Source organism: Amphiura filiformis, chromosome 19 (genome assembly GCF_039555335.1).
Source record: "Amphiura filiformis chromosome 19, Afil_fr2py, whole genome shotgun sequence".
NCBI lineage: Eukaryota > Metazoa > Echinodermata > Ophiuroidea > Amphilepidida > Amphiuridae > Amphiura > Amphiura filiformis.
Genome location: NC_092646.1, coordinates 22,283,715 through 22,294,707, shown reverse-complemented (window position 1 = coordinate 22,294,707; position 10,993 = coordinate 22,283,715). Strand labels below are relative to the sequence as shown.

The following is a 10,993-nucleotide window of genomic DNA, read 5'->3' as shown; positions in this document are numbered from 1 at the left end:
AACTAATTATCAACACCCTGTTAAATTCTTCACATCAAGATATGAGAAAGGAGTTTTTTCCTTCTTTCTCTGGCATCAGTTCTTTGCGGATCGGGAATCGTATCATGATCGTATTGTTGTATTGTTTACAAAAATCAATATTCAGGATGTCAGCCCTTAAACACAATTTTCGATACAAAAAAATTCTCTTGAAAAGGATCGATATCGTCGATACATCGATTAACTTTCCACCAACTTTTTAGTCCTGGGCTATCCAGCAAAAGCACGCGAAAAGCGGCGAAATTGCTAATATAAATAACCAAACCGTAAATTCTTTGTCTCTCGACAATCAGCTTTTAGTAGAGGTAGTTCTTGACTACTTATAACCATTCTCTGAACGTTGGAATCACCGAGTAGCTCGAGGTAAGCTTACGTCTGCACGTCTGCATGTCTGGTGTCGAATTCGACAACCCAAGACCAAGTAATTCTCAACATAAAGCCACTTTTTATTTATTTATTTAAAATTTTTTAATTTTATTTATTACACTTTATCACTGGCACAGAATTACAAAAAATATAATATTGCACATAAGTTACATCAAAAATTACACAATATAAAATTTAAAAAAAAGGATAAAAAAAAAAAAAAGTGCAGCGAATGGCAGGGAGGGTGTTTCAACCAAAAGGCAATGACAAGCCTTTATTGTGTCCGTTTGTCTGCAATGCGTATGCGCCACGCCGCTCAGCTGGCAAGCGGCAGGGTAGTATGAAACCAGCATAAGACCGCCCCACCAAATCCCAAAAAAAAAGGGAATGGAAAAATAATTTTAGAGGGGATAAATTGCTGGTTAACATTTACGTTTGCCTGCAAATTACAAAAAGAGGTCCAAGGCGTGCATCAAATGTCGAACAAATTTGAACTGGTTTGAGGCGGGCTAACGGTACCCGCCGAGATTACATAACATAATTTTAAAAAAATTCAAGATGTTTTGTATTTTTAATATGAAAATTGATAATTTGTATTCATGTCACACCCGGTACTCTATTAGGCCAAGTAAAATTAAAAACATGTTTCACGTCCGGGTTTTTGAAAAAAAGGAGGAAGAGGGGGCTTTTTATTTTTTATTTTTTATCGCAAATTCAGTGTAAATACCCATAAATTAGAGCTGTTTTAGCGTACATACAATAAAATGCCTGGAAAAAGGAGGAGGTCTCTTTTTATTTGCTGTTCTGAGAGATAGGCCCCCTCTAACTATCTCAAAACCTTATCAAAGTGTTTCTTGTGTATATTAGCAAGGCTATAAAGCATTCTCTACTTCCTAGACTTTTTTTTTTAGTTATAACTGAATTTCAAAAAATAAAAATAAAATTGAAGAAACCTCAAAAAGGAAGCGGGAGGGCGTGAAACATGTTAATTTTTTTATTTGGTTTAATGATTTCAAAATGCATTGAATTTCAATGCATTTTGAAATTTAAAAATTAAAAAACAAACAACAATTTTTTTTCTTTTACCCGCCCGAAAAATGCGCCGGGTACCCGGGTACAAAATTACCCCAAAATGCCAGGCCTATTGCTTAAATAAAGCAACAGAATTTGTCGATCTGATAGAGGCTGGCATTTTCGGGCGGGCTAGCGGGTACCCGACCAAGATTACATTACCCGGGCCAGGCATTGAGTTTTGCAAAGTGACAGGTGTGCTGTAAATCGCACGCCTGGATAACCCGAGGTGTGCTCTTAGGTGTGCTGCAAATCGCACACCTAAATAAATCAAGGTGTGCTTTTTTCAAAACTGGTGTATGACTATGATTTCATTTTCAGTTAAAACTTAGCAATATTGTGACTACATGTACTTTTTTTAATTGGCCACGGTTAAGCTCTGGGGTAATGAACGGTGCATTCTGCAAAGATGTCTTTTAGCTGTAAATTAGCTTTGGTGATAACTTTGCTTGTATCATTCGTGGTTAATTGAAAAAATACAATAACAAGAAAAAATTATTTTACAAGTTGGTATGCACAAAGGGCAAAGTTGTATATTGTGTTCATATCACAATCTACCGTAATTTTTTAATTTTGTTTTTTTACATTTTATATTCCCCTGGATTTAGAATGTCCCTGGACCTTGGACTAATTGCTAGTGTCATTTGTAATTAATTTAATAAAAATACAAAAAATTACAAAAGATTTAAAAAATTATAAATTCTTGTTTAAAATAGGCACATTCGTCACTTATGTTCACATAATAATCTATGAATGATTTTCAAAGGCATTTGTTTTGTATGCTTCTTTACATCATAAATAGGTTGCAATGTGAACATCAATTATAAATTTGCCTATTTTGAACATGAATTAATAATTTTTAAATCTTTTGTAATTTTTTTTTTTTTATTTCTAAAAATTTTTTCAGGGACATTCTTAAGTTCCAGGGACATTCTAAATCCAAAAAAAAACTTTTTTTTTTTTTTTTTAGGCGCATGAAAATCGCACCTCGGCGCATTTTCAGGCGTGCGGCGGCGTGCGAATCGCACTCGCACGCATTTAAAACTCAATGCCTGCAGGCGGAAATACCCTGCTGCCGGGTACCGAAATTTAAAAAAAAATTATTTTTTCGGTTTTGTAGTGTCCCGGACCTAGACCTAAATGCTAGGATCATTCATGGTTGACCTAAAAAAAAAAAAATTTCAAGATGTTTTGTATTTTTAATATGAAAATTTGGTACCCGGTTACCCGCCCGAAAAATGCGCTTGGTACCCGGGTACAAAATTACCGAAAATGCCAGACCTATCTGATACTAGGGAGTATAGTCTAGGCATGTGAACGTTAAACGCATGTACTGTTAAACGCACGCATGATCCGTTAAACATTTAGGAATTATTTTTAAACCCTTTTTTATGCATTTGATGAACCCTTCAAAGCCTTTACAATTATTAGAAAAATTCATGTAAATATTTAAGCATTAAAAATATACAGATTTTTGACCCTTGCTCTATCCAATTATTTCAATTATACATACACCTTTGGGATACCAGGGTAGACAAGAACTTAACCTAGCCAAAATATTTTTACCAGATGGACATTGTTTGTATTGTAAATAATTTAACTAGGAGATACTATAAAAGACCTATTTTTAACAAATTGGTGCCAAGAATTATTTCATAATGTTCTGCATGATTGTTATTGTATAAATGAGTCAATCCCCCCATTTCCCCAATCCTCAAATGTATACGGAGAGGTTAGTACAAATTGGAGCGAAGAAGATTTGTATACTACGGAATACATTTAGTTTGTTTAAATACTTGAAAAACAAAAAGCAAGATAATTATACTTTTATAAACGTATGATGCGTGCTGTCCATGACATCAACTTGGGACTGGCGATATAGAATGAACAAAAGCACATAAGCATTGGTAAAAGGCTGCTGATATTAAATGAAACCTTGAAAATAATGAATAATGAAATAGTTGCCTCATTATGAGCTGAAAAAAATGGGACGCTAAACTCAGTATTGACTACTGAGTTTCAATGGCCTATATGTACGGCGCGCAAAATTGGTAGTTAACATACCGTATTCCGTTAGAAATTCGGTTTTGTTAGGTGCACCTATAGTAGGCGGTAGGCCTGGCATTTTCGGGTAATTTTGTGCCCGTGGACCCGCAAATTTTTCGGGCGGGTAACCTATTAAAAAAAAAAAAATTGCATAATGTTGTGTTTTTTCTTGAGTACGGTAGCAGTATTTCTCTGGTTTCCAACCTTGAATAACAAGTCATTTTGGGCCAATAAGTTGCTTTTTTGGCCAAAAATATTTTTTGAAAATTAAAAAAAAAAGATGTTTTTTTTTAAAGAATTTTTTTATGTCGACACACTGTTGAAGTCGGTATACTAATTATATCGACATGGCGACATTAAAAAACGGTGCCGACGCCAGCTCTACATGTATACGGTCATTTTCACGGTAAAGGGTGTAACTTTGGATTTTTGACATTTTAATCCGTAGTGTTCTAATAAAGCCACAGAATTCCATGATTTTTGGCCACATTAGTCATCTAGTTAGCAGCTACCTTGGGTAGCATAATCAGCTTTGGGAGTTACTGCTGTCAGTTTTAGCAGGCTTAAATGTACTTAAGGCTAAGTAAAAAATAAAACATGTTTCACGTCCGGTTTTCGAAAAAAAAGGAGGAAGAGGGGCTTTTTATTTTCTATTTTTTATCACAAAATTGGTGTAAATACCCATACTTAGAGCTGTTTTAGCGTACAATCCGCTGGAAAATGCCTGGAAAAAGGAGGAGGCCCTTTTTTATTTGTTGTTCTGAGAGTTACACCCCCTCTAATGATCACAAAACCTTCCTAAAATGTTTCTTGTATCTTAACAATGCTATAGAAAGCATCCCAACTTCCTAGACATATTTTTTGAAAAGTTATAACTGAATTTCAAAAAATAAAAATTTATTTGAAAAAACCTCAAAAAAGGAAGCGGGAGGGGACGTGAAACATGTTTATTTTTTTATTTGGCCTAATATTGCCATTTTGAAAAACTATAAAAAACAGTAACATTTTTGTAAAACCCTGTGTTTTCTTCAGTTAGTTCATGGATAATTTTTCTCATCCTGAAAGTAGGCCTACAGTCATATGTTCAGTAAACACTGCCACATTAGATTTAATTGTGAACAGCCCTGTATTTTTGAGAACCGGACTTGATATTTGTCGTTTGGAGGCTTCATTTTCCGTTAACAATTGTTACCGGTAACAAACTTTGTGGGTGTAGCTTTGGTTCATAATTCTTGGTTATTTCTTCACTTCTTCTTGATTCATGAAATGGGTAACAAAAATTAGTCGATTTGCAAGCTTTTAAAATTTAAATAAAACCTTGACTTCAAAGAGCCGTTTTTCCGTTAACTTTTTTGAAGTCTCCGAAACAAACTGTTCAGCAAGCTTGTGCAAATATAAATAAAAGAGCTCATCCAATCTATTTATCAAAATGTAGCAAAGTAGATCCAAGTCACATGTTTTTAAATTGTGGAGATATATATCACCGTTTGAAAATGGGACCCAATACAAACTTTCCGTTAACAATTGAAGCCTCCGAAACAAATGAAGCCTCCGAAACAACAATAAGATTAATTATCATCTATGCATATCTAAATTGGTGTGTTTCATACTGATATCTGCATTGTAATTATTACTTGATATGTGCAGAATGTCATAAATTAAAAATTTTTTTTGACATTATGGTTTTTGTTTGAAAAATATACTGATACCCAAAAAAGCCTGTTTCGGAGGCTTCACATGCAAAAAAACACCATACTTAACAAATGGGTGAAAAAATTATCATGTGATAAATCTACAATATCTGCCGCATAGAATCATTGATTCAATACGTAAGAAAATAACAGCTTAGATGATCCCAACACTGTTGTTTTCAAAAAAACTACTTCTGAAATGTTTAACAATTGTTAACATGAAGAAAAAAAAAAAAAAAAAATGACTTGCTGGGTTAATTTAATTTTTGTCACAACTGAAATTCAATACTTAGAAGCAAAGCATGAAAATTGGTAATTGTGATATTTTTTACCTATTTTTTTATGTCAACTTGTAGTGGCTAGCCAAATATTTTACTTTTATGATCACCTGTGTTGTTAACTGAAGCCTCCGAAACACAAATCGCTTGAATTACCAATTCTAAAAAATAACTCCAATTTCTGTGAAACTTGGCTGGGAGGTTCCTTTCATCAAGTAGAATTTGTACATGAAGTTAGACATTCAAATTATTTTAGGAACCCAATTAAAACTTAAAAAATATGTTTAAGGTTTGGAAATTTCCATTGTAAATGACACTTGATGTTAAAAATGTTCAAAACTGCAATTACAAACATAGCAAAACATGGTATAAAATTTAACTTATATCTGTTGACTTACTTTGGAATGGGATTTCACATGTATTCCAGCTTTCATGTCATAATTTTCTGAGGTTATGTATAATACATTTTTTCTTAGATTTTAACCAAAATGTTATGGAATTGTCAATTTTTTTAATAGAAATCAAAAGGTTTAAGCCTTGAAACATTATTTTACTGGAATTTAAGTTGCTTCTATGCATGATTTCAGTAAACAGAAACATATTTAAGTGGTTTGAAATTTTGACCCTAAAATCAAAAGTTACACCCTTTACTGTGAAAATGACCATATATCACCTTTTTATCGGTCACCTTTTCATTGAAATATTGCAGGACGTGTGTTTAATAAAGGGGAGCATTTTATACAGATGGTATAATATTTTTTTGTAGGGTCTCCATATTAAAATGGAACTGTACAACTATATTTTTATCCCCTGGCTTTAAGCCATGAGGGGGATATATAGTGATAGTGTATCCTTCTGTATGTGACTGTACATATGTATGTATGTCTCCATTTTGGTTAGGTTTTGCCTTCCGCCTATTTTCTCGGAGACTAGGGGTCGTACGTTCCTCAAACTTGGTGGGTCAGTGCATCTTGACCCGAGACAGAAACAGTTTGTATTGGTTAGTGGGTCAAGGTCACTGAGGTCATTCAGGGGTCATCTGAGGTCAAATTAGTAAAAACTGTTGTATGGGCATGAAACTTGGTGGGTACAGTCAACATTTAGAGCCAAATTTTTGGAAGGTCATTGCAGGGGGTCAACTGAGGGGTCAACTGAGGTCAAATTAGTAAAAACTTGTATGGGCATTAAACTTGGTAAACTGTACAGTCAACATTTAAAGCCAAATTTTGGAAGGTCATTTTGAGGTCACCAGGGGTCATCTGAGGTCAAATTAATCAAAACTGTCAGTTGGGCATGAAACTTGGTGGGTACAATCTACATTTAGAGCCAAATTTTTGGAAGGTCATTTCAAGGTCAGCAGGGGTCATCTGAGGTCAATTAGTAAAAACTGTCGGATGGGCATGAAACTTGGTGGGTACAGTCAACATTTAAAGCTAAATTTTTGGAAGGTCATTTTGAGGTCACCAGGGGTCATCTGAGGACAAATGAGTAAAAATTGTCGGTTGGACATGAAACTTGGTGGATACACCCAGTACAGTCTACATTTAGAGCCAAATTTTTGGAAGGTCATTTCGGGGTCACCAGGGGTCATCTGTTTACTGACTGCCCAGCCAGGGGGATCACATGGTTCTAGAACCGCTTATTTTTTGATATATTCAAATTCATGTCCATTTAAAATTGTAATTTTCTTTTTTCCCAGATTTTTAAAATTGCGATACTCGACACAACTGAAGTATGGAGATGTCATTCTGTGATAAATACGAGATAATAATTGATTAGAATCAATCTAGAGACTAGACATAAGCACCTTCACAATGGGTCCACGACTAAGAGCTGAAGAAGACATGAAAGTGTTGATGCCATTTTCCTGTACATTTTGTAAACTCAATCTCTCCGACCATTGCAGATGGAAACGCCATATTAACAGACACAAAAAGAAATACAAGTACAGCAAAACTAGCCGCAAACAGAAATCATGGTACCAGAAATTATTTAACGGTTATGTGTCTAGAGACCGGAACAGATCAGCCCTCTTAACTAGCCAATGTCTCAGTGCTGATATTGATCATGATTATTGTAAGATCAAATCTATCAGAATTGTAACCAAAGCAAGCGTTACCAATGACAGACCTTATCAGTGTGACTTGTGTTCAAATAAATATGCGAATGAGAAGCAATTGAAGTCTCACGTGCGACGACATTCCTACGAATCAAAGTTTTCTTGCAAATATTGTGCCAAACGTCTTCCTGGGCCCAAGCGGTTAGAAAATCATATCGTGAAAGTACACGGCGAGGACACACCGTATAAATGTGAATATTGTGCCGAGTCGTTTGCGACTAAATGCTACTTACAGGTGCATAGTAAAATACACGCCACATCTTTTAAGTGCCAGTTTTGCAGCCAGAATTTTTTGAATGAAAAATCGCTGTATAATCACAAACGCCGCCACACGTACCACACACGGTTTCCATGCCAACAATGCGGTAAGTGTTTTGCGGGACCAATCACTCTTGACCGTCACATGAGAGTTCACAATGGTACACCGTTTCAATGTCGGTATTGCCCACAGGTGTTTGCTACTAATGAATACCTTATTATACATGAAAGGATACACACCAAAGAGAAACCACAATATCAGTGCGAATATTGCGAGCAAAGTTTTGATTGGAAGAGTCGTTATAATAGACACATGAAAGTACACACAGAAAAACCGCATAAATGCAGCATGTGTTTGAGACGCTTTGTTACGATCGAGGATCGGACAAAACACGAGGGTACGCACAGAAAACGTAATTATGCGTGTCAATTCTGTGGAAAATTATTTTTACAAAATGGGCAGCTGAATTTACATTTAAAAAACGCACACTGCTGGCAAACCGTATCAGTGCGAGTTTTGTGAGATTTTATTTGCGACAAAAGGTGAAGTCATAACGCATGTTACAGAATTGCACGGTAACAAAGTGTCGTACCAATGCGATATCTGTGGACAGTCGTTTCTACAGAGAAGATTCCTATCGAATCACATTATAGGCCATACCAAAGAAAAACGACTCGAGTGCGAGTATTGTCACAAGCATTTTGAGACCAAATTTTTACTGATGTCTCATGTTCGTAGACACACGGGTGTTAAGCCGTGTCTATGCGAGTTTTGTGGGAAATGTTTCTCATTACAAGGAGAGTTGACAGTTCATATTCAAACTCATACGAAAAAAGAGCGACCATATCATTATCAGTGTGAATATTGTCATAAATATTTTGCATCAAGTTGGGGACTTGGTGTTCATCGCCGGGTACACACAGGTGAAAAACCCTATCAATGTGAGTTTTGTGACCGACGTTTTTCACTAAGTGGTCCTCTTAGTATGCACAGGAAAACTCATGAAAAGAACAATGATGTTGCTGGAATGGTTGTCACAGATCCTGGTCCTACTAAGCATGTTATTTCATCCAATGATTCAATTGATATCAAAATCTAATGATGTCAACACACACTACTTTCATTCGATAAAATTATCTACGGTTCTTAGAAGAAGTCTTTGTTATGGGAAATAGAACGTATGTGTTTCTGACAGATTGGTACTGGTTTGGATTCCTTTGCTTACTTGCAAAGATATCCAAATTGAAACTCTAAATCCAAATGGAAATGACTAATTAATGTAAACTGGCCTCCAAAAGAAACTTTTTTCACAAACTTTTTTTCACAAGGTTATATCTTAAAATCCTGTCCATAAAAATTAACAAAAATTGCACACAGGATTACTTCTATACTCTACTCAACACTGGTAAGTAGCCAAACAGTTGCCCAACTGACACACCAGCAAAATGCACTGACACGGAACAGCTTCCATGACCACATTCACAGGCGAATTAATTGGAACCCAACAAAAGAAATCTTTGAGAATGCATACAAGTTCATTACACAGGTGATTTTTTCAAAAGAGTAAGTGGAATAGTATATGGAACGGGGCTGCTTCTGCTTTTCACACACTTTCTTTAAGAAACAGATTATGTTCCACACTATTCCATTTACTCACATATTTCTTGTGTTGGGTGCCAATTATTGGGCTGTGAATGTGGTCCAGGAAGCTGTTCCATGTTCAGTGCATTTTGCTGTTGTGTCAGTTGGACAACTGTTTGGTTACTGTCAAGTCCCATTTTTGTTCATTTTTATGGACGGGATTGTAAGATATGACCTTGTGAAAAATTATAAGTTTTTTTAAGGCCAATTTATATAACATCAATGTTTTTTCCCAACAACAGTATAGTTTCACGTTTTGATATTCCAGACATGAGATCAAATCATTGGATACAAAATAAATAGAAAGAAAGAGGCTTAGGTGAGCTCAGGTTCTATGGCCATGTTTGAGTGTCACTCATGATGGCAAAAATATTGTACATATTTTTAGTAACAATCCACTATGGCAGGAATTGTTATAGAAAGGGTTATAGAAAGTCTGAACTCTCCAATTCTAAACTCTTTTGATTACCACATTATTATGTGTGATAAAAGACAAAAATTCTGTTAAAATGTACACATCTGTATGGTTTGATTCCTTTGTGTCTCTGCGTATTTGTACTGAACTCGCTACAGGTCCTGAACCCGTTGCCACATGTTTGACACAGGTAAGGTTTCTCTCCTGTGTATGTGTTCTTATGTGCTGCTCCAGCGCACTTTTTTGGGCAAACACCATGTGGCATATTGTGCATTGGTGCGGTTTAATGTCTTGATGAAGAAGCTGTACATGGTTCAGCAGATGGTATTTGTCGCAGAATGCTTTGCCACATGTATCACACTTAGAAGGGTTTTCTCCTGTATGAATTCTTAATATGTGCCTTGCTAGGTCAGTTTTGACAGCACTAGTGTGCTGACAATAGGTACATTGGTATGGCTTTATCCCTTCATGTCGGCGTACATGCATCCGGAGATTGGACTTATCACTGAACTCTTTCCCACATAATTTACACGTGCAATTTAGTCTTCCTCCTGTATGAATTCCTATGTGTTGTCAGAGCACTCTTGCGTGCAAAACTCTTTTGACAATGTGTACATTGGTATGGTTTAGTTTTTGGTCTTGCGATTGTTGTTGCATTAAGTGGTCAAGTGGTCCTCTGAGTATGCACTGGAAAACTCATGAAAAGAACAATGATGTTGCTGGAATGGTTGCCACAGATCCTGGTCATACTACATGTAAGCATGTTACTTCATCCAATGATTCAATTGATATCAAAATCTAATGATGTCAACACGCACTACTTTCATTTGATAAAAATTATCTACGGTTCTTAGAAGAAGTCTTTGTTATGGGAAATAGAATGTATGTGTTTCTGACAGATTGGTACTGGTTTGGATTCCTTTGCTTACTTGCAAAGATATCAATTGAAACTCTAAATCCAAATGGAAATGACTAATTAATGTAAACTGGCCTCCAAAAGAAACTTTTTTCACAAACTTTTTTTCACAAGGTCATATCTTAAAATCCTGTCCATAAAAATTAACAAAA

At 35.6% G+C, this 10,993-nt stretch overlaps 1 protein-coding gene across 1 annotated transcript; it reads left to right on the top strand.

Moving 5' to 3' along the window:
• The first annotated feature begins 205 nt into the window (after positions 1 to 205).
• LOC140141053 (zinc finger Y-chromosomal protein-like) lies at positions 206 to 10,671 on the top strand. The gene is made up of 2 exons (XM_072162830.1): positions 206 to 402; positions 7,191 to 10,671. The coding sequence occupies exon 2, from the start codon at positions 7,306 to 7,308 to the stop codon at positions 8,389 to 8,391; it is 1,086 nt and encodes a 361-aa protein (XP_072018931.1). The 5' UTR covers positions 206 to 402; positions 7,191 to 7,305; the 3' UTR covers positions 8,392 to 10,671.
• The last annotated feature ends 322 nt before the right edge of the window (positions 10,672 to 10,993 follow it).